Here is a 25,286-nt window from a genome sequence, read left to right on the forward strand (position 1 = left end):
GGGGTTCTGTGCCCATATAAAGGCACAAGGCTGCAGGCTGAGTTATACAGGGAACTCTGAGTATCACTCATGTATTATAAGGGATAATGTACCCCCTACTGTAAATGATAAGGATATTAGCAGTCACTGAGGGGTTCTGTGCCCATATAAAGGCACAAGGCTGCAGGCTGAGTTATACAGGGAACTCTGAGTATCACTCATGTATTATAAGGGATAATGTACCCCCTACTGTAAATGATAAGGATATTAGCAGTCACTGAGGGGCTCTGTGCCCATATAAAGGCACAAGGCTGCAGGCTGAGTTATACAGGGAACTCTGAGTATCACTCATGTATTATAAGGGATACTGTACCCCCTACTGTAAATGATAAGGATATTAGCAGTCACTGAGGGGTTCTGTGCCCATATAAAGGCACAAGGCTGCAGGCTGAGTTATACAGGGAACTCTGAGTATCACTCATGTATTATAAGGGATAATGTACCCCCTACTGTAAATGATAAGGATATTAGCAGTCACTGAGGGGTTCTGTGCCCATATAAAGGCACAAGGCTGCAGGCTGAGTTATACAGGGAACTCTGAGTATCACTCATGTATTATAAGGGATAATGTACCCCCTACTGTAAATGATAAGGATATTAGCAGTCACTGAGGGGTTCTGTGCCCATATAAAGGCACAAGGCTGCAGGCTGAGTTATACAGGGAACTCTGAGTATCACTCATGTATTATAAGGGATAATGTACCCCCTACTGTAAATGATAAGGATATTAGCAGTCACTGAGGGGTTCTGTGCCCCCCATATAAAGGCACAAGGCTGCAGGCTGAGTTATACAGGGAACTCTGAGTATCACTCATGTATTATAAGGGATAATGTACCCCCTACTGTAAATGATAAGGATATTAGCAGTCACTGAGGGGTTCTGTGCCCATATAAAGGCACAAGGCTGCAGGCTGAGTTATACAGGGAACTCTGAGTATCACTCATGTATTATAAGGGATAATGTACCCCCTACTGTAAATGATAAGGATATTAGCAGTCACAGAGGGGTTTTGTGACCATATGAAGGCACAAGGCTACATGATGTATATATATGATGATATTGATATTCTATGAAAATTTGCAATTGGTCTTCATATTTTATGGTTTTCAGTTATTAAGCTTTTTGTCCAGCAGGTCTCCATTTGCTATTTTAGCAGCTTCCTGGTTGCTAGGGTCTTATTTTACCCTAACAACCAGTCAGTGGTTTAAAAGAGAGATGGGAATAGTAGAGGGCCTGCATAAAAACAGAAATAATAAACTGTAACAATAACAATAAAACTGGAGCCTCACAGGGCAATAGTGTTTGGCTGCCGGGGTCAGGGACCCCCATGAAAGCTGGAAAGAGGCAGAAGAGAAAGGCAAATAATTAAAAAAATTTAAAAAATAAATTTGAAGGACCACAAGGCTAAAATACTGTTTATATCTTTAAATCTCTATCCCTTGCTGGCACTACTAGAGACATTTGGATCCCGATGCAAGTACTGTAGTTATATCTACTGCTATTTTATTGAAAATTTCATAACAGTTAACATAAATATCATTTTTTCTCTGTTTGGAACAAAAACAAAAACATTAGAAAATTGACCAGTAATAAGAAATGAAAATGAATCCAGAGTTTATTTCATGAACAGATTTTCACTCCAGACAACAAACATACATCGCACCCCAGGTACATTGGATGCAGCTACTGAATGCCAATCCTTTTGCTACTGATGAATTATATTATATCTATATTATATTATATTCTGCCGACAAGGAGATTCTCAGTCATTGGCAGTTGGGGGTTGGTAAGAGGCATTTTGAATAACAAGAATATCTCTGTCCGTTACAGAAACTGACTTAATTGCATAATCTGTTCTATTTTGCGGAGGCCACTCGGTGTCCGTCTCTGATCTTCTCTGCAGTTTCCTGTAGAGGCTTTTTGATTGGTAGTTAGATCGTCTCTTTAACCATAACCAGAGGCTTCTGTTCTCAATGATTCCCTCCTGTAAAATGAATTGTTTGTCAGTGAACTTAGTAAAACTTTTTAGCACTTTTTGTCTCAAAACTTATGGGCGGGATGTAAAAAGAATTGAACCCATGGCACCCCATCCATCGATGGTACTTGGTACTAGTTTATTGCATGTGTATATAATACAGCCTTATGGATAAAGTTGTTATTCTGTTTATACTTTGCAATGTAATAAACTGTCTTGTAAGCATGATCATATTGCTAAACACTATTTAATTATTTTTATATTTTTATTTTTGTGATTTTTCATAGTCACAAATCCTAACGAGGCTTGCTGACTTTGTTGACTAGTTGACTGTGCTTCTACCAGGACTTTGAAATGTGAAACAAGCAACATTTATCATCTATCTCGTTTACTATGGTGGGATGGAACAATGTAATTAAGTAAATGTCATTCATTGGCAAATCCCATAGTTTCCATATCCTTTGCAACATGTCCACTAGTATCTTTTAACCCAGGGGGCCCCAACCTTTCTTACTCGGGAGCCACAGTCAAATGTAAAAAGACTTGGGGAGCAACACAAGCACCATAAAAGTTCATGGAGGAGCCAAATAAGGGCTGTGATTGGCTATTAGGGGCCTCTATGCACACTATCAGCTTACAGGGGGCTTTATTTGGTAGGAAATCTTGTTTTTATTCAACCAAAACTTGTCCCGTTTCGCTTCGCAAAAAAATTTGCAAATCTTTCAAAAGAAACGTTAGCCAAACGGCGAAAATGTTGCGTGGAAAAAAATTGTTGCCCGTGACTATTCTTTTGATGCCTGCGACAATTCTTGCGACAATTTTTTGACGGGCAACCATTCTGTTGACACTCGCGACTATTCTTGCGACAATTTATGGACGCACTACTATTCTTACGACAATTTTTGGACGCTCTGCGAATTTTTTCACCCATTCCGTGAAACAATTCGCCAATGGCGTAACGCAGAAATTCACCTGGAATCCATGCCTGGCGAAACACTTTGCCCATCACTAGTCAGGAATTCAAAAATAACTCCCTGGTTTGGGGCACTGAGAGCAACACCCAAGGGGTTGGGGAGCAACATGTTGCTAAAAAGCTACTGGTTGGGGATCCCTGCTTTAGCCTATCACTACAAGTGATTTAGATACTTCACATAAGTTTGATGATCTCTCATATGAACCAACACATTCATCTACACACTCAGAATAAAAAGAGGAGCACTCTGGGCTAAATTTCAAATAGCCACACAGATACTCTATATTTTATTGGTTTTTGGTTATTATTTAACATTAAAATAATAGAGAGTCATAAAAAAAACACTACAAAACTAGAAAAAAAAAAGAATATTGTTTTTGCTGTCTTTTCATTGTGGCCCAGTCTATCAGTGGGATAAATGTGCACCCATAGAGGTGTAAAAGACTTCAGAATGGAATTCTTCATTTTCAAAAAGTCATGGTTTCTAAGGTAATGTACAGTATCCCAACAGGAAGCCTTATATTAACTGAAGTCTCTTGTACTGTATTTCACATATTCACATGCAACTCTATGGGGCCGATTTACTAATCCACGGAAAGTGTCCGAATGCGTTTTTTTCGTAATGATCGGTATTTTGCGATTTTTTTGTCGCCGTCGCACATTGGAAACAAACATTTTGCGACTTTTTCTTATTTTTTGCGATTTTTTCGTCGTCGCCGTGACTTTTTCGTAAATTGTCACGACTTTTTCGTCGTCGCCGTGACTTTTTCGTAAATTGTCACGACTTTTTCGTAGCCGTTACGACTTGCGTGAATTGTCGCGACTTTTTCTGAGCCGTTGCGAAAAAATGGGAAAGGTTTGCCTGCCGTTTACTAGCGTTCAATATGAAAAAGTTGCGACAATTCACGAAAAAGTTGCGACAAAAAATACAAAAAAAGTCACAAAAAATACAAAAAAAGTCACAAAATGTTTGTTTCCAATGTGATTTTTTCCCATTTGGGATTCGGATTCGTGGATTACTAAATCAGCCCCTATGGGGCAGATTTATCAAAATGTGAGTTTAATACATAAAAACTCACCCACGTTCTATTCATTCCTATTGGATTTTTAGAAGTGTATTTATCAATGGGTGATAGTTAGAACTCACCATTTGATAATTAAGCTTCTAAAAATCCCATAGGAATTAATAGAACATGGGGGAGTTTTTATGTATTAAACTCACATTTTGATAAATCTGCCCCTATGATTTCTGGGAACGCTACAATAAAGTATCAACTGCATTAAAAAAAACAAAAAAACATTTTAGACTTACCTCTATAGCGTAGGACACAGCAAAATGTACTAACCCCATAATAAGAATGTAGACTCGCCAGTAATAAGGAGTGCAAGCCAACTGTAAAATAAATAGAGGCACAATAAGTAAATAACTTCTTCATTACAAAGAATGATCTGTAAAGAACAGAATCAATGCTAATGTTAGTAATACAGGTAAGTTTGGGTCTATTGATATCTTAAAATACGAGGTTCAAATGTAAGAATACCTTTGTAAATGTGCCCATACACCATAAGATTCACTTGTTTGGCGATGTCGCCAAGCGGGCAGATCTTCTCCCGATATCCCCCACCTACGGGTGGCGATATCGGGAGAATCCAGGCTAATTTGATCATTTAGCCCTGGGGCCAAACGATCGAATTATAACGACGGGTATAGTAAAAATCGGTCCGGGGACCACATCAACGAGCCGATGTGTCCCCAATCCGACTAGATTTTTAACCTGCCTGATTGAGATCTGCCCGATTTGTGCAACGAACGTTCTTTTGTTCAATCCGAAAATTTCGGTAAGGTGACGAAAAGTCGGGGAAAATACGAAAAAGTCATGACGGCAAAGAAAAAGTTGCAAAAATACCGATCATTACGAAAAAACGCATTCGGACGCCTTCGGAGCGTTCATGGATTAGTAAATGTGCCCCATTGTTTATTGTTTCAATGTACAGATTGCATGTTTCTCCTTTACAATGATGTTAAACTGTTTAAAGAACAACCTCTATGACAAAGACAAAAGGACACATTATTTAAAACCTAGAAGTATAACGAGTAGTAAAAGTGATGTACAACAGCAGTCAAGAAGGTAACAATGGAAAAAGAGGTCATTGATTGCTTTACTTACAAAGACCAATCTCGAAAATGTTACATTTTATCATTAGTAAAAAGGAGGAAGTTTGAGAAATATTTTGGTTGTAGGACACTCATAGTTTTTTTAAATGGTTTTTTATAGTGATAAGCGAATCTGTCCTGTTTCGCTTTGCCGAAAAATTTGTGAATCTTTCAAAAGATTTGAGAAACATCGAAAAATTTGCGAAACAACGAAAATGTTCGCCCGTGACTATTCTTTTGGTGAGCAACTATTCTTTTGATGCCCGTGACTATTCTTTTGACGCCCGCGACTATTCTTGTGACAATTTTTGGACGCGCAACTATTTTTTTTATGCCTGTGACTATTCTTTTGACGCCCGTGACTATTCTTGTGACAATTTTTGGCCGTGCGACTATTCTTTTGATGGCCACGACTATTATTTTGACGCCTGCGACTATTCTTTTGACGCCCGCGGCTATTCTTTTGACGCCCTCGACTATTCTTTTGACGCCCGTGACTATTCTTGTAACAATTTTTGGCCACACGACTATTCTTTTGATGCTCACGACTATTATTTTGACGCCTGCGACTATTATTTTGATGCCCGCGACTATTCTTTTGACGCCCACAACTATTCTTGTGACAATTTTTGGCCACGCGACTATTCTTTTGATGCCCGTGACTATTCTTGCTAAAATTTTTGGAAGCGCGACTTTTCTTTTGCTGCCTGTGACTATTCTTGTGACAATTTTTGGACGCGCAACAAATTTTTCAGTGGCAAATTTTTTAAATCCATTTCGTGAAACAATCCACCAATGCCGAAACGCGGAAATTTGCCACAAATCCATGCCTCAAACATTTCGCTTTAAAATGGGGGTCATTTTTTTAAATGTTATTTTTATTGATCATTTTTATTGATTACTATTTAAAAATGTTGCCCTTTAACAACAAAATGGGCAAAATTATTTTCCAGCGAAGTGAAATGGGACCGATTTGCTCATTACTAACGATGAGCGAATCTCTCCCGCCTCGCTTTGTCGAAAAATTTGCGAAAATGGGGAAAATGTTGCACATAAAAAAATTGTCGCCCGCGACTATGCTTTTGCCACCCGCAACTAATTTTTTTGCCGCGCGACTATTGTATTGACGCATGACTATTTATTTTGACGCCGCAACTATTCTTTGACACCAGTGACTATTCTTTTGACGCGCGACTATTCTTTTGGTGTGGGACTATTTATTTTGACGTGCAACTTTTTATTTTGCCGCCGCGACTATTTATTTTGCCGCTGCGACTATTCCTTTGACGCCCGTGACTATTTATTTTGATGCCTGTGACAATTTTTGGACACGTGGCAAATTTTTCCACAACAAATTTTTTCATCCATTTCGCGAAACAATCCACCAATGGGGAAACGCGGAAATTCGCCGTAAATCCATGCCTTCCGAAACATTTTTCACATCACTACTCATTACTATTTTTAGATGCTGAATTTGCTTTCTTGCATTCAGTAGGGTTCTTTAAAAAAAAACAGAATAAAAGTCAATACTGTACCTCTAAAGCTGTGTAAACTGATTCAATATCAGCAAACAAAAGAAATAAAAGAACTGCTACTTGTAAGACCATCATGAAGCTGAGTAAATCTGCAAAAGCAAAATGAAGAAGGTCAAAAATTTCAATTTATTCTTGAATTGAATTTACAGTGAATATATAACACAAAGCAGCAAAGAACTGTATTCCCACAATGCAATTTCCCCCCTTCAAATGATGAATTCCATATTCCAGTTTTCTATTATGTTCTAAATATTATTGTATTATATGATGATAAAAGGAAAATTTCCATTGCTAAAAAAGTGCACCCAAATAGTAGTGAATATTTAATAAATGTTTTATACCTAAGCAGCGATGAGCAAAATTATTCACCAGGAATGGATTTGTGGCGAATTTCTGCAGATTTATGAGAGAAATGGGCGAAAAATTTTGCAGCGTAAAAATTTTCCGCACCAAAAAAAATGATGTGCGTCCAAAAACATTGTGGTGCGTAATTTTTTTTTAACGTAAGTCATTTTTCCGATGCGCACAATTTTGTTACGCACGCTGCTTTCAGCGTTCTATAATTTGCAAAAACAGGTTCTAGGTGGCAAGATCTTTTTCTTTTGAGGGAAGAAAGAAATTGCGAAAAAATTGTGGAAAAAAATATTTTACTGCAATTTATATAAATTGTGTCAAAGCCTAAACTTAAAAATCAATAATCCGCACCTTACTGTTTTATTTCCTGAATTCTTACAATTGCATTTTTGCAACTGCAACCCACACACTGTGAATCACATAATTTTTTTTACAATTTTTTTGTCGCGCAGGTAAAAAAAATGCTGTGCATTGAAAAAATTTGTTGCGCGTCATTTTTTTTATACACATGGCAAAAAGATTGTTAAAAACGATGCACGCAAAATATTTTTTGAATGTTTTTGCTGTTTTGCTGTTTCGCAAATCTTTTCAAAGCTTCTCAAATTTTTTTGATACGACAATTTTTTTTGCCACGCTGTAAATTTTCACACAGCTAATTTTCTTGACCATTTCACGAAATAATCTGCCAATGGAGAAACGTGAAATTCGGCATGAATCGATGCCTGCTGAATTATTTCGCCCATCGCTACTAATAAACTTTTTGTATCATAAAAAATATTTTAAAAAACATTTATTTCTGAAAAAATTATTAAACACCCAGTACAATGTAAGTACATAGCTATGCAAATGCTGGTCTCCTTAAATGTTTTTGTCGTGGAATTTTTCAAAAATTTTTATGTTCTGCAAGCTACTCACTCATGTTATTTGGTAGTTGGCCAAAATCATTGACTCGAGATAAAATCAAATGATTAGACCAAAGCAAAAATATACTTGACAGGTTTGCCCTCAGCATTAGAACATAAAAAAATGTCTTGTCCTATGTGAAAATGATAATTTTGTATTAAATCACCTTAATATTTTTTATATTTAGTATCTTTACTGAAGAATATACCATCTGAGTCTAGAACGACCACTCATCTGCTCTATAGTGACAAACAAATGTTCCATAGGGTGAAGAACCCAGAATGCAGGTTATGGAGAGATTTATTGACATTTGAATTTTTGTTTTTATGGCAAGTTTTTTTGGGCGTCAAAAATCACAAATAGAGATTCTGAAAGAGTAATTTTCAGGTTTATTCAGCACAAAAAAATATAAAAATTCTCCATCTAAAAGCTGCCAGGTTCATATAGAAGTCCCTGGAATTGGTATAAGCAAAATTCAAGCTGTGTTTCAATTTGAGTTTTTAAAATGTATTCAAGATTTGACAGACTTATTGAAAATGATGGCTAGAATGCTATTTCCTACATTTGAGTTTTTATAAACATTTTTATGAAACAAGTTTTTAAAATTCTAGTTTTTTTTTTACTGATTAATGGGATTGTTTTATACTGTAGGTCTGTAGGAGGATCCAAAGGCAAGTGTGTGTGATAGGGTGGTTGGAGACAGATGACTTAGGGGCTGATTTACTAAGACACGAATTCAAATCCAAATTGGAAAAATTCCGATTGGAAAACGAACATTTTGCGTCTTTTTCGTATTTTTTGCGATTTTTTTCGGCGCCTTTTCCGTTACCAATACGATTTTCGCGAAAAAACGCGAGTTTTTCGTAGCCATTACGATTCGCTTGTATCTTGTCGCGACTTTTTCGTATTGAACGCTCGTAAGCGGCGGGCAAAACTTTCAGACTTAGCATGATTTTGGAAGCCTCCCATAGGACTCAATGGCACTCTGCAGCTCCAACCCGGCCCAAGGAAAGCCTCCCATAGGGCTCAATGGCACTCTGCAGCTCCAACCCGGCCCAAGGAAAGTCTCCCATAGGGCTCAATGGCACTCTGCAGCTCCAACCCGGCCCAAGGAAAGTCTCCCATAGGGCTCAATGGCACTCTGCAGCTCCAACCCGGCCCAAGGAAAGTCTCCCATAGGACTCAATGGCACTCTGCAGCTCCAACCTGGCCCAAGGAAAGTCTCCCATAGGGCTCAATGGCACTCTGCAGCTCCAACACGGCCCAAGGAAAGTCTCCCATAGGGCTCAATGCCACTCTGCAGCTCCAACCCGGCCCAAGGAAAGTCTCCCATAGGGCTCAATGGCACTCTGCAGCTCCAACCCGGCCCAAGGAAAGTCTCCCATAGGGCTCAATGCCACTCTGCAGCTCCAACCCGGCCCAAGGAAAGTCTCCCATAGGGCTCAATGGCACTCTGCAGCTCCAACACGGCCCAAGGAAAGTCTCCCATAGGGCTCAATGGCACTCTGCAGCTCCAACACGGCCCAAGGAAAGTCTCCCATAGGGCTCAATGGCACTCTGCAGCTCCAACCCGGCCCAAGGAAAGTCTCCCATAGGGCTCAATGGCACTCTGCAGCTCCAACCCGGCCCAAGGAAAGTCTCCCATAGGGCTCAATGGCACTCTGCAGCTCCAACCCGGCCCAAGGAAAGTCTCCCATAGGGCTCAATGACACTCTGCAGCTCCAACCCGGCCCAAGGAAAGTCTCCCATAGGGCTCAATGGCACTCTGCAGCTCCAACCCGGCCCAAGGAAAGTCTCCCATAGGGCTCAATGGCACTCTGCAGCTCCAACCCGGCCCAAGGAAAGTCTCCCATAGGGCTCAATGGCACTCTGCAGCTCCAACCCGGCCCAAGGAAAGTCTCCCATAGGGCTCAATGGCATTCTGCAGCTCCAACCCGGCCCAAGGAAAGTCTCCCATAGGGCTCAATGGCACTCTGCAGCTCCAACCCGGCCCAAGGAAAGTCTCCCATAGGGCTCAATGGCACTCTGCAGCTCCAACCTGGCCCAAGAAAAGTCACCATACTGAAGCTTGAATGAATCCGAACGCTACGAAAAAAATCGCAACATTTTGCGCAACTTTCGGAATGGCTACGAAAAAGGCGCGATAATTTTCCGAAAAAATCGCCAAATACCGATCATTACGAAAAAAACGCAATCGGACGCATTCGGCCAGTTCGTGAGTAAGTAAATGGGCCCCTTAGTGAAGCAAGGGTTCAACCAGCATTGGAACCCAGCTTATGGTAAATTAATTGGAAAATGTATGTGTGCACTGGTTGTTAGTGATGGGCAAAATCATTTCCAAGGCATGGATTTGTGCCAAAGTTCCACATTTTGCCTTTGGCATATTTTTTGCTAAACAGGTGTCAAAATTCAGCACAGAAGAGTGCAACAAAAAAAATTTTGTGCAATTTTTGCTTTTCAAAGATTCGCTAATTTTTCAGCGAAGCAAAACCAGACAGATTCGCTCATCACCACTGGTTGTTAAAGTCGCACATAGGGGCACATTTACTAATCCATGCACGGACCGAAAGCATCCAAATGTTGTTTTTTTTTAATGATCGGTATTTTTGCGACTTTTTCGACGCCGTCGCGATTTTTTGTATTTGGTTCGTATTTGATTTTTCGTGATTGGTTTTTCTGCCGTTTACAATTGCTCAATACGAAAAAATTGCGACGGCGACGAAAAAGTTGCGCAAAATAGAATAAAGTCGTGACGGCGACAAAAAAATTGCGCAAAATACGGAAAAACTGCGTCGGCGGTGAAAAATTAGCAAAATTTTAATTTCCAATCCGATTTTTTCCCATTCGGGATTCGGATTCGTGGATTAGTAAATGTGCCCCATAGTATTCCCATTGTAATAAATGGTCTAATAAATAGTGATGAGTGAATCTGTCCCGTTTTGCTTTGCCACTAATTTTGCAAATCTTTCAAAAGATTTGCAAAATGACGGAATATTCGCAAAATGGCAAAAATGTAAAAAAAATTGTCACACTTGTGAAAAAAAATGTTGCTCATGTCAAAAAAAAAAAAATGCCAATGGTGAAACACAGAAATTCACCGCAAATCCATGCCTGATAAAAATTTCACCCAATTACTACTAATAAATAGTGATGGGCGAAATGTTTCGCTAGGCATGGATTCGCGGCAAATTTCCGCGTTTCGCCATTGGCAGATTGTTTCACAAAACGGATGAAAAAATTTGCCGAAAAATTGTCGCCCGCGTCAAAATAATAGTCACGGGCGACAAAATAATAGCCGCGGGTGACAAAATAATAGTCGCAGGCGACAAAATAATAGTCGCAGGCGACAAAATAATAGCCGCGGGCGACAAAAGAATAGAATTTTTTTTTAAGTGCAACATTTTCAACGTTTCGCAAATCTTTTGATAGATTCGTGAATTTTTCGGCGAAACGGGACAGATTCGCTCATCACTACTAATAAACATAAGAATGCTAAAGACTGGAAATCTTTATGAAAGTCAAGGGGTGCAACTTACAGTTGGTGTGTAGGCGTTTTCTGAATGGTCTTCCTTTAGAAAAGACAAACTCCAAGACAATGTAGTTCATGCTGCTTATAAAGAACACTGTAGTGACTAGTGAGGCCGCAGAGGCAGAAGCAACTTCTGTGGTGGTGACATTTCCTGTGCTGTGGTTTAATGGCTGACATGCGCTGTGGGGGTAAAAGTAAAATGATAACTCTATTGCTGACAAATTGAATATAAAGCATAAAGTCAATCTTACATCACATTTTAGGGAAACCTCACATCCGGATGATTAGGGTGCCCCCTGTGGCATTATAGAACCATTCGTTCAATTCTCCCACTGACGTTCAGGGCTGAATCATCAGATATTGAAGTAGAAACAATAGGAATTCTACCTCCATCTGCCGATTAAGCCCTAACGTAGATTTTGCTGGGGCTCCTTCAATGGTGCCCAATCAAAATCTTTTAACCCACCCAATTGACGATATGACCATTATCCGCAGTCTTTGCGATATTGGTTGTTTTGTCGATCTGCCCTACATGTACCGAATGTTGTACGAAACAATGCCTCATACGATACTATCGGTGTGTGTATGGCCAGCTTTAGACTCAGTGGTTTGTTTTTACATAAAAATGCAATTTTGTTGAGGAAAAAAAATGCAATTTTGTCATGATTTATTGTGCGACATAACTAATGACGAGCAAATTTTTTTCAACAGGCATGGATTCACAGCGAATTTCCACATTCCACCATTAGCAAATTGTTTTGTGAAACTTCGGAGAAAATTCTCCACAAAAAATTAGCTGTGCATCAAAAAAAAGTTGCTGTTGCATCCAATTGGCCGTGGTCGCATAAAAAAATGGATGTAGTTGAATCAAGAATGGGCGTGGTTGCATCAAATTGGGCTCAGTCGTGTCAAACAGGGTGTGGTCACATCAAAATTGGGCGCAGTCTCGTCAAAATGGGTGCGGGCAACAAAAATAAGACGCGGGTGACAAAAAAAATGTGGGTGACAAAACAGTTGCAAGCCAAATGCATTTTGTTCAGATTTTTCGCTGTTTCATGGGTTTTTCACGTTTCGTGAATTTTCTTGTCTTTTCGCAAATTTTATGGTGAAACGGGACAGATTCGCTCGTCACTAGACAGAACTGCAACAAATCCAAATGCAAAAATACGCTGTTGAGATCATGTAGAAGTCAATGGCAGATGTCCCTTTAACAACTGAGAGATCTTTCTTTGCTTTGTGTTCTTAGAGTTTTTTGGGGATTTGGTATGACAATACGAAAAAGTAAATTTTTTGGCTTTTTTTCCATGGCTTTTTTCATGTGCTTTTTTAATTCAGATCTTTTGATAAATGACTGACATTCGAGAAAATCACTATAGTTAAAAATGCTATAAAACCACAAAAATCAGAATGCATCCCCCCCCTCCCAGTATAACATAATCCATTTTGTATTGCCTTTATAGGGTTGATTAGGGTTAATAAATGTTGCATTGTACATGGTAGGGATTATGAGAGTATTGTCAAAAATGTTTTTTGTCTTAAAAAGTGGATGTGGTGACTTTACAAACTAATTAATTTATCCCATATAAGAGAAACAAATATGCTTTTTTAAATGCATACATTCATTCCATTTTAATTATGACATTTATCATTTATCAGTGTTTTTTTTTTTCACAAAACTGCTTTTTGACAGAAAAAAATATTCACCACAAAAAAAGTAAATGTCATGAAAAATGACCGTTGACTTGTACGGGGAAAATAAACACAGCAAAACATGTCCATTAACTTCAGTGCATTTTGGACAAAAAAACGCCCATTGATTTAAGTCATTTACCTGATAACATCACTTTCATTAATCCATGGCTGCTGCTGAAGTAGTAAAAATGCAGTCACTTCCAGAGCGATATTCAGTAAACAGTGCAAAGTAACAGAGAGCAACAAAGAAGGAGAGAGAAGTTGCCCAGGGGGTCTGTATGGTGCTAGTTTTGGGGCCGGACCATTTAAGCTTGCTGGAAAAAGCAAACAAAAGAAAGGTTTATTCATATGTGGTTTTATATAAATATACAGAAATACCGAATATGACATAAATATATACATTATGCAGTATATTTCTTGAGTCCCATACTTTTCAGTATATCCCCAGGGAATAGGTTTTAGCTGCAGCTAGTGATGGGCGAAATGTTTTGTCAGGCTTGGATTTGCAGATTGTTCCGCAACACTGATGAAAAAATTTGCCACGGAAAAATTTGCCACGCATCCAAAAATTTCGCCCCCCCTCAAAAAAAAATAGTCGTGCATTGTCGTGGGCGTCAAAAGAATAGTAGCGAGACAAAAGAATAGCCACGGGCAACAAAAGAATAGCTGCGGGCGTCAGAAGAATAGCCCAGGGCGACAAAAGAATAGCCGAGGGTGACAAAAGAATAGACGCGGGCTTCAGAAGAATAGCCCAGGGCGACAAAAGAATAGCCAAGGGTGACAAAAGAATAGCCGCGGGCGTCAGAAGAATAGCCCAGGGCGACAAAAGAATAGCCGAGGGTGACAAAAGAATAGACGCGGGCGTCAGAAGAATAGCCCAGGGCGACAAAAGAATAGCCGAGGGTGACAAAAGAATAGACGTGGGTGTCAGAAGAATAGCCCAGGGTGACAAAAGAATAGCCACGGGCGTCAGAAGAATAGCCCAAGGCGACAAAAGAATAGCCGAGGGTGACAAAAGAATAGCCGCGGGCGTCAGAAGAATAGCCCAGGGCGACAAAAGAATAGCCGAGGGTGACAAAAGAATAGACGTGGGTGTCAGAAGAATAGCCCAGGGTGACAAAAGAATAGCCACGGCGTCAGAAGAATAGCCCAAGGCGACAAAAGAATAGCCGAGGGTGACAAAAGAATAGCCGCGGGCGTCAGAAGAATAGCCCAGGGCGACAAAAGAATAGCCGAGGGTGACAAAAGAATAGACGCGGGCGTCAGAAGAATATCTGAGGGCGACAAAAGAGTAGCCGAGGGTGACAAAAGAATAGTCGCAGGCAACAATTTTTGTTTGATGCACAACATTTTTGCCGTTTCGCGAATTTTTCGGCGAAGCGAAACGAGACAGATTCGCTCATCACTAGCTGCAGCTATTTTGTGTTTGCTGTTTGTGTCTCACAGACATTGATATCGGTTTAGTTATTTAGGGGCACATTTACTAAAATTCTTTTTTTTCTGGGCTTGAAAGTCGTATAAACTCGACCTGGTATAAATTCCAATTGAACTCGATCATTGCTGTATTTATAAAAAAAAATTTAACTAAACATTAATAAATTGTAAATTACGGGAGTTATTTTTATAAAACTCAAATTTTTCTGGGAATAATAATGAGAAAATCAAGTTCTGGTGAAAACCCACTTGCAAATCTCGAAATTATCTAGAAGTAAGATTGCTTAGTAAATGTGCCCCATAGTGTCCTTTATTTTAGATTATGTCGATTTAGTCCAGCTAGTGGAACCAAAATCACCCTCATCTTGTATGTAGAGTATTGGATGGATCCATTAAGCTGTATTTACATACTCAGATTCAGTGTTCCTGGCTGAAAGAAATTACAGCATACTAACTATATGGTCCAACAATCAACAAGGCCATTGATGTTGTTGGGTACAAGCGGGAACCAAGTCAGATGGACCTGAAGGCTCAGCAGCTGGGTAGAACCATAACAGCACACACAAAACTTAGAAATAGGCCTCAATGATCAGGTCTGTTATACCTCATTCTATTTTATGAAAATATGATGAGCGAATCTGTCCCGTTTCTCTTCGCAGAAAAATTTGTGAATCTTTCGCCCGCGGCTATTCTTTTGTCGCCAGCGGCTATTCTTTTTGTCACCCGTGGCTATTGTTTTGTCACCCGCGGCTATTCTTTTGTCGCCCGCGGCTATTCTTTTTGTCGCCCGCGGTTATTCTTTTGTCACCCGCGGCTATTCTTTTGTCACAAGGCTATTCTTTTGTCGCCCGCGGCTATTCTTTTTGTTGCGAGGCTATTCTTTTGTCACTCGCGGCTATTCTTTTGTCACCCGCGGCTATTCTTTTGTCGCCCGCGGCTATTCTTTTTGTCGCCCGCGGCTATTCTTTTGTCACCTGCGGCTATTCTTTTGTCACGAGGCTATTCTTTTGACGCGGGTGACAATTTTTGGATGCAAATTTTTTCATCCGTTTCACGAAACAATCCGCCAATGGCAAAACGCGGAAATTCACTGCGAATCCATGCCTGCGAAACATTTCGCCCATCACTACCATACAGATGTCTCCCCACTCACCTACACTGTTTATAACATCAACAGACATAGAAATGTACAGAAATAGAAATGTCATCGACAACATCCACATTCATTTTATGACAAAATTTGTATTTTTTACTCCGTTCAGATTCCACTGAAGTCAGATACTTACCTGTTAAAGAAAAAACAACCATGATGCCAATATCCTGCAAGGTAAACTGAATATTCCCGAGAAGTGCTTGTTTCTGTAAGTAGAACTTATAATTAATTTAATTGTTTAATAGCATTTCCATTCTAAAACAAACGTTTAACTCATAAAAACTGACCATATAGGTATCATCGTTGCTCTTGTACTATGCTGAATACTGAGACAGCTAATACAAACTATGGATAATAGTAATGAGCAAATTTTTTGGCTAGGCATAGATTTGCAGCGAATTTCCGCTTTTCTCCATTGGTAAATTGTTTTGTGAAACTTCAGAGAAAATTAGCAGCCGAAAAATTTCGCAAATTTTGCTGTTCTTTCACAATTTTTTTGGCGAAGCGAAACGGGTCAGATTTGCTCATCACTTATGAATAAGAGAACTGTGGACATTTAAGAAATATAAAATAAATGGAGATACAGGTATCGGACCCCTTATCCAGAAACCCGTTATCCAGAAAGCTCCGAATTACCGAAAGCCCGTCTCCTATAGACTCCATTATAATCAAATAATTCAGAATTTTAAAACTGATTTCCTTTTTCTATGTAGAAATAAAACAGTACCTTGTAATTGATCCCAACTAAGATATAATTACTCCTTATTGGGGGCAGAACAGCCCTATTGGGTTTATTTAATGGTTAAATGATTCCCTTTTCTCTGTAATAATAAAACAGTACCTGTACTTGATCCCAACTAAGATATAATTACCCCTTATTGGGGCAGAACAGCCCTATTGGGTTTATTTAATGGTTAAATGATTCCCTTTTCTCTGTAATAATAAAACAGTACCTGTACTTGATCCCAACTAAGATATAATTACCCCTTATTGGATGTAAAATAATCCTATTGGGTTTAATTAATGTTTTATTGATTTTTTAGCAGACTTAAGGTGTTGAGATCCAAATTATGGAAAGACCCCTTATCCGGAATACCCTTGGTCCCGAGCATTCTGGATAATGGGTCCTATACCTGTACTGTGTACAATTGTCCTCTATTATCTATATAGTAAGGGTTCTTTCAGCTTGTTGTACAGGTATGGGACCTGTTATCCAGAATGCTCGGGACCTGGGGATCTTTCCGTAATTTGGTTTCAATAACTTAAGTCTGCTAAAAATCATTTAAATATTGAATAAACTCAATAGGATTGTTCTGCCCCCAATAAGGGGTAATTATATCTTAGTTGGGATCAAGTACAGGTACTGTTTTATTATTACAGAGAAAAGGGAATCATTTAACCATTAAATAAACCCAATAGGGCTGTTCTGCCCCCAATAAGGGGTAATTATATCTTAGTTGGGATCAAGTACAGGTACTGTTTTATTATTACAGAGAAAAGGGAATCATTTAACCATTAAATAAACCCAATAGGGCTGTTCTGCCCCCAATAAGGGGTAATTATATCTTAGTTGGGATCAAGTACAGGTACTGTTTTATTATTACAGAGAAAAGGGAATCATTTAACCATGAAATAAACCCAATAGGGCTGTTCTGCCCCAATAAGGGGTAATTATATCTTAGTTCGGATCAAGTACAGGTACTGTTTTATTATTACAGAGAAAAGGGAATCATTTAACCATGAAATAAACCCAATAGGGCTGTTCTGCCCCCAATAAGGGGTAATTATATCTTAGTTGGGATCAAGTACAGGTACTGTTTTATTATTACAGAGAAAAGGGAATCATTTAACCATTAAATAAACCCAATAGGGCTGTTCTGCCCCCAATAAGGGGTAATTATATCTTAGTTGGGATCAAGTACAGGCACTGTTTTATTATTACAGAGAAAAGGGAATCATTTAACCATTAAATAAACCCAATAGGGCTGTTCTGCCCCCAATAAGGGGTAATTATATCTTAGTTGGGATCAAGTACAGGTACTGTTTTATTATTACAGAGAAAAGGGAATCATTTAACCATGAAATAAACCCAATAGGGCTGTTCTGCCCCAATAAGGGGTAATTATATCTTAGCTGGGATCAAGTACAGGTACTGTTTTATTATTACAGAGAAAAGGGAATCATTTAACCATTAAATAAACCCAATAGGGCTGTTCTGCCCCCAATAAGGGGTAATTATATCTTAGTTGGGATCAAGTACAGGTACTGTTTTATTATTTTATAATGGAGTCTATAATTTGGAACTTTCTGGATAACGGGATTCCGGATAAGGGATCCCATACCTTTATTATGATTTCCACTTCTTTGTCCACACACTGAGAAATGAAACTCTAAACAGTTCAATATCCCAAGGCATGGGACTGGGCGCCCTCCATTCTACATCTCCAACCTTTGACTTTCAAGCCAACCTAGGTCTCTGTCTCATCACAGTTTGCAACAGCATTATTCAGGAGAACTGTACATTTCATTCAAGCGACATAAGTCTTACCAAAAACAAAAGTACAAATGAAGTCAGTGCAAGCAGGGTAACCATGGTTAAAAATTTAAATACGGTGAAAGAAGAGACAAGAGCATTTCGGCCTTCCCTGTAAATGAAATTACAAAATGTGTCATGATTTTTGACAGATGCAATGATAGGATACTATTTTTCTAACTAAAATGTTTAAAGGAGAAGGAAAGGTAAAAACCCAGTAAGCTGTATCAGAAAGGTCATAGAAACGCTCCCTGAGTCCTCTATCAAAAGAAACACAGGATTTCTTGTCTACTTTTTTGTATACATGTTGTTCTGGTGTTCAACTTCCTCTCTCAGAAAAATCACTAATTCCTGGGGCCAGAGTCTGTTCAGCTCTCTCCCCTCTCCTGCTCCCCCCTCCCTCTCTCCACTCTCCTGCTCCCCCCTCCCATAAGAATTCATAAAACTCACTCCCCCCACCCTTAGGAATGTGTAATCTGAGCTACCAGCGGCTAGAGCTACAGCGGGAAGCTACAAAGACCAAGCTAACATGGCAGCTGCTATCTTAAACAAACAGAGGGAGATTCTAGGGCTGTTTTCTCAGGTATGGTAAAGCTTTCTGCTGAATAAATATAGGGTTCTAGGTGGCACTAATGTGGCAAATCTATGGGCAGTAAAATGCCAAAATGACTTTCCTTCTCCTTTAATTTAATGATAAATAGTACATCAATTATTACTTTCCTGCTACTAAAAATACATAGTGGCAACAATACTAAATGGTACATTCAACAGGCCTAACTTACTTGATTAGCGTAGTCACACATTTAATATTTGGGATGTTTGAAGTAAAAGGTGAAGCAACAGATGCCTCGAGCTCAGACAAGGAGATTCCAACATTGGCCATTTTAAGTGCCTGTGGATAACAGAGTTCGTCATATATATTTCTCATATATTTAGAAGTTTAAAATTTGTTTTTTTTTAAAAAATAGGTTACTAGTGATGAGCGCAATTTTTGGCAGACATGGATTGCATGTTTTATCATTGACTTTTTTAAATTATTTTTTTTTTGTTAAACCATGGAAAAAATTTCTCTTGAAAATGTTGTAATGATTAGTGATGAGAGAATATGGGCAGTTTCGCTTGGCTGGAAAAATTGCAAAATGGCAAAAATTTTGCGAAACGCATTTATCGCAAGATTTTTTGTCGCGTACTTTTGTCAGTCACAATTTTTTTGCCGCGGCCATGCCCATTTTGACACGATCGCACCCAATTTGACTCGACTGCATCAAATTTGCCACAACAATACCCATTTTGACACAATTGCACCCAATTTGACTCGACTGCATCCAATTTGCCGCAACCATACCCATTTTGACACGATCGCACCCAATTTGACTCGACTGCATCCAATTTGCCGCGACCATGCCCATTTTGACACGATCGCACCCAATTAGACTCGACTGCATCCAATTTGCCACAACCATACCCATTTTGACACGATCGCACCCAATTTGACTCGACTGCATCCAATTTGCCACAACCATACCCAATTTGACACGATCGCACCCAATTTGACTCGACTGCATCCAATTTGCCGCAACCATACCCATTTTGACACGATCGCATCCAATTTGACTTGACCTGCATCCAATTTGCCACAACCATACCCATTTTGACACGATTGCACCCAATTTGACTCGACTGCATCCAATTTGCCGCAACCATACCCATTTTGACACAATCGCACCCAATTTGACTCGACTGCATTCAATTTGCCGCGACCATGCCCATTTTGACACGATTGCACCCAATTTGACTCGACTGCGTCCAATTTGCCGCAACCATACCCATTTTGACAGGATCGCACCCAATTTGACTCGACTGCGTCCAATTTGCAGCAACCATACCCATTTTGACACGATCGCACCCAATTTGACTCGACTGCATCCAATTTGCTGCAACCATGCCCATTTTGACACGATCGCACCCAATTTGACTCGACTGCATCCAATTTGCCGCAACCATACCCATTTTGACACGATCGCACCCAATTAGACTCGACTGCATCCAATTTGCCACAACCATACCCATTTTGACACGATCGCACCCAATTTGACTCGACTGCATCCAATTTGCCACAACCATACCCAATTTGACACGATCGCACCCAATTTGACTCGACTGCATCCAATTTGCCGCAACCATACCCATTTTGACACGATCGCATCCAATTTGACTTGACCTGCATCCAATTTGCCACAACCATACCCATTTTGACACGATTGCACCCAATTTGACTCGACTGCATCCAATTTGCCGCAACCATACCCATTTTGACACAATCGCACCCAATTTGACTCGACTGCATTCAATTTGCCGCGACCATGCCCATTTTGACACGATTGCACCCAATTTGACTCGACTGCGTCCAATTTGCCGCAACCATACCCATTTTGACAGGATCGCACCCAATTTGACTCGACTGCGTCCAATTTGCAGCAACCATACCCATTTTGACACGATCGCACCCAATTTGACTCGACTGCATCCAATTTGCTGCAACCATGCCCATTTTGACACGATCGCACCCAATTTGACTCGACTGCATCCAATTTGCCGCAACCATGCCCATTTTGACACGATCGCACCTAATTTGACTTGACTACATCCAATTTGATGTGACCACGCCTATTTTGCCGCGACCATGGCCAATTTGACACAACTTTTTTTTACACGCAGCAAATGTTTCTGCAGCGAATTTTTGCAGACGTTTCATAAAACAATTCGCCAATGGCGAAATGCAGAAATACACTGCAAATCCATGCTTGCCAAAAAAATTTGCTCATCGCTAGTAATGAGTATTTGATGAGGAAAAAATGCAGCAGAAAAACACCAGTTGACTTCAATGCATTTTGCTTGGGAAAAAAAGCTGCAAAAAATGTAAATTGACATAAATGATTTTTTTTTTTTTTTTGAAATTCACAGAACAGATTCGCTCCTCGCTATAGGTTACATGTGCCAATTATATCTGCAGTTATTGTGTCTGTTCCTCTTTAGTAACATAAATTAAAGTTGAAGTAACTTAAATCTACAGTACTTACCCCACAATCATTTGCCCCATCTCCACACATTCCAACATGGTAACTAAAAAAAATAAAATAACAAAAATAAGATGTATATTGTGCTTCTTTCTTTGGAATGGCACATCTTGCCCATTTATTCAGAGTCTGTGTATGAGCAGTACATATTCATCTAATGCTATTGCTTTCTAAGCTTAATGCATTCTATAGTGCATTTGGTTGAATAATAGAAAAAAAAATGCCTGTCTAGAAGAGAACGGTTATTATTCGAAAAAACCTACAAAAAACTCTTCTTTACAAAGTAATGTGTATGCTCAATCACATTTGATGCAGATCTTCAATAATCAAAAGATAAGTCTCTGTCAACCCTTCCTCAGGTCTTTGCACCTGTCATGGAATTTATAGAATCTGTAATCTGTGAAGATTCATCCAGGTCATGGTATATCTGTAGTAATAAGTCAAACAACTTGACTTGCTGTGCTTTTCTTGAAGATGTTTTGTCAGTCATCCAACTGGTTTTCTCAATTCAGAATGACTTGTACAAAGGTCTTCCTGGAATAAATACCTTGCAATGTTGCTCCAATCAGCATCATCTGTTAATCATAACCATGATCATAACCAGGGAACTCATGAAGGTGAGGTGTTGATTGTATTAGCATGATTGGAGCTTTGAGGTGTTATTAAACCTTCCAGGGAGAGGTGCCAATACAGCACTGTATGTGGAAGACAATAGATGTCACACCCCGCCTTTATTCAAACTCGTTTTTTCTGTTGTCACATATATGGCCTCTTTAACACCTCTTTTGTAGTGATGGGTGAAAAAATTAGCCAGGCATGGATACACGGCAAATTTCCGAGTTTAGCCATTGGTGGATATTTTGGCGAAATGGGTGACAACATTTGCAGAGTCCAAGGAATTTTTGCGAGCATCAAACGTATTGTCGCGCATCAAAAGAATTGTCTTGCGCCAAAAAGAATTGTCTCTCACTTCAAAAAGGATTGTGTCTCATCAATTGTCTCGAGCCAAAAATAATTGTCTCTCTCATCAAACGTATTGTCTCGCATCAAACGTATTGTCTTCCGCCAAAAAGTATTGTCTCTCGGGCCTAAAAGAATTGTCTCTCACATGTCAAAAGAATTGTCTTGCGCTAAAAAGAATTGTCTCTCTCGTCAAAAAGAATTGTTTCACTCATCAAAAAGAATTGTCTCTCATCAAAAGAATTGTCTCACGCTACAATTTTTTTTTACGCGCAAAATTTCCCCGCTTTGCAAATTTTTCACCATTTTGCAAAACTATTGAAAGATCCATTAATTTTTCAGCGAAGGGAAACGGAACAGATTCGCTCATCACTAATCTTTTGAACCAGTCGTTCTCCCTGTCTAGAATCTAGTGCAGAAAGCCAGTTGGATGACTGGTGAAACCTTTTCAAGAAAAACACAGCAAGTCCAGTTGATTTGACTTATTACTACAGACATCTAAACATTAAGAGGCAAATTTATTAATTTTCAAATTTGACTTTTTACTGCAATTCAAATTTTTTGGCAGCAAAAATCATAAAATTTAAGATCTGAAACAATTTTCAAGATTTATTTAAGCGCAAAAAGAATTGAATTTTATAATTTTAACACGCAAAAGCTGGTGAGTAAATGTTAATAAGATATTTTTTAACAGTTGTTCAAAAAGATGGATAGAAAGTTATTTGACTGCATCTGAGTTGTTTTTTCATCTTTTTATGTAATTGTCTTTGAAATTCATGTTTTTTAATAAAAAAAAATAGATCAAGTTTTTGAAAACTTGTTTTCTCATATACTGGTCTTCCTGTGTCTATTGTCTATAATGGGAAGGGATTTAAGTTTGTTCCTGGTATATTTTTTTTTAATACTTTTCTGTACGTTATAGTTTCTTACTCTATTTTTTGAAATTCTTCAATAAGACTTGATTTTTGTCTTGGCGTCATTCTTGCAAATATTGTCCCATTTAGAAGTACCTTCAAGAGAAAACAAGACTTAAGCATTATAAAGGTTTACTTGGTGTGGTGTAAATATCACATGTGTGGCATTAGCCTTAGTCTTAAGGTGGCCATACACGAGGCGATTTCGCTCGTTGTGCGATGAACGATTATATCGACAAACGATCGTATGGCGATCGAGTTCCCATACGATATGCCATCCACGGGCAACGATAATTCGGGAAAGATTTTGTCGCATCATTATCGTAAAATACCTACGATCGTACATCTACATACGATCGATGTCGTTGACTTCCGCTGCTGGCAATCGTGACATGCGCAGAGAACAATCGTTGAAAGACAAATGTCTGACACTCACACCAACTGGCAGATTTTATCGTTAAACGACCAAAATTTTTAAACCTGGCCGATCGATTTTGGGGACGATAATGTCGGCTCGTTTAGTGGGCCGACGATCGTTCGTACACCACCAACTATACGATAACTTAACGATAGCATCGGATCGTTCGGGAATCGGTCGTTTGTAAGTAAAAAATCGGTCCGTGTATGGCCACCTTTAGGGGGAGATTTATCAATCCACGAATCCCGAAAGGGAAAAAATCGTATTGGAAATGAAAATTTTGCAACTTTTTCATCGCTGTCGCGATTTTTCGTATTTGACGCAACTTTTTCATCGCTGTCGCGACTTTATCGTATTTTGTGCGACTATTTCATCGCCATCGCAATTTTTTCGTATTGAGCGATTGTAAACGGCGGAAAAACCAATCGGATTTTTTCGCGACGGCGACAAAAAGTCGTGGAAAAATATACGAAAAAGTCACGACGGCGACGAAAAAGTCGCTGAACATACGGAAAAGTCGCAAAAAAACAGATCATTATGAAAAAAACGCCTTCGGACCATTCGTGGATTAGTAAATCTCCCCCTTAGGGGCCCATTTACTTACTCACGAACGGGCCGAATGCGTCCGATTGCGTTTTTTTCGTAATGATCGGTATTTTGCGATTTTTTCGGAAAATTATCACGACTTTTTCGTTACCAATACGATTTTTGCGAAAAAACGCGAGTTTTTCGTAGCCATTCCGAAAGTTGCGATTTTTTCGTAGCGTTAAAACTTGCGCAAAAAGTTGCGATTTTTTCGTAGTGTTAAAACTTGCGCAAAACGTCGCGTCTTTTAAGTTTTAACGCTACGAAAAAAGCGCAACTTTTCGCGCAAGTTTTAACGCTACGAAAAAATCGCAACTTTCGGAATGGCTACGATAAACTCGCGTTTTTTCGCGCAAATCGTATTGGTAACGAAAAAGTTGCGATAATTTCCGAAAAGTCGGAAAGGCGCCGAAAAAAATCGCAAAAAATACGAAAAAGTCGCAAAATGTTCGTTTTCCAATCGGAATTTTTCCAATTCGGATTCGAATTCGTGGGTTAGTAAATCAGCCCCTTAGTCTTTTGAAAAATAGCACAATGGGTTTTATAAATAACCTATACAATAGAATGTAACAGCAAACAAAAAATCAATTATCAAACAGTCTTATCACATTTTTAGACATATTTTTATCTAGTCTAGGCAAGTGATGGACGAAATAATTTGCAAGGTATGGATTTGCGGCAAATTTCCACGTTTCGGATTGTTTCGCGAAACGGGCTGGGAAAATTTGTTGTGTGACAAAAATGTTTATATTAAAAAAATTAGTTTTTTGAAAAATGACACAGGAAAAAAAAGTCACGTGTGGCATTTTTTTCACGTGTACATTAAAAAAAGACGTTTGCAACAAAAAAAAAATTTCTGCGCAATTTTTTCGCCTTTTTGCAAATTCTCCAGTATTTCACAAATCTTTTGAAGGATTGTCTAATTTTTTGGCAAAGTGAAACGGCACAGATTCGCTCATCACTAGTCTAGACCAAGTCTCATGGGGCCAGTTCTGTTCAGTGGATCCTAAGTTAACACAAATTTATAAGCTTACCCAAAATTTCTGATCAGATAAA

General features: G+C 39.1%; 1 protein-coding gene across 1 annotated transcript in view; it reads right to left on the bottom strand.

The window, feature by feature from the left end:
* Window positions 1-1,630: 1,630 nt before the first annotated feature.
* LOC100494846 (probable cation-transporting ATPase 13A5) overlaps window positions 1,631-25,286 on the bottom strand; it is a 57,468-nt gene continuing 33,812 nt past the window's right edge. The window contains exons 21-30 of the mRNA XM_002932227.4: window positions 23,244-23,323; window positions 21,357-21,399; window positions 19,059-19,168; window positions 18,292-18,388; window positions 15,877-15,949; window positions 13,296-13,470; window positions 11,472-11,644; window positions 6,679-6,767; window positions 4,301-4,381; window positions 1,631-2,024 (exon numbers count right to left, since the gene is read on the bottom strand). Of these exons, the coding sequence (XP_002932273.2) occupies window positions 1,803-2,024; window positions 4,301-4,381; window positions 6,679-6,767; window positions 11,472-11,644; window positions 13,296-13,470; window positions 15,877-15,949; window positions 18,292-18,388; window positions 19,059-19,168; window positions 21,357-21,399; window positions 23,244-23,323 (1,143 nt within the window). The 3' untranslated portion in view covers window positions 1,631-1,802. The remainder of the gene's footprint in view (window positions 2,025-4,300; window positions 4,382-6,678; window positions 6,768-11,471; window positions 11,645-13,295; window positions 13,471-15,876; window positions 15,950-18,291; window positions 18,389-19,058; window positions 19,169-21,356; window positions 21,400-23,243; window positions 23,324-25,286) is intronic.

This window comes from Xenopus tropicalis, chromosome 6 (assembly GCF_000004195.4).
Source record: "Xenopus tropicalis strain Nigerian chromosome 6, UCB_Xtro_10.0, whole genome shotgun sequence".
In the NCBI taxonomy this organism is placed as follows: domain Eukaryota; kingdom Metazoa; phylum Chordata; class Amphibia; order Anura; family Pipidae; genus Xenopus; species Xenopus tropicalis.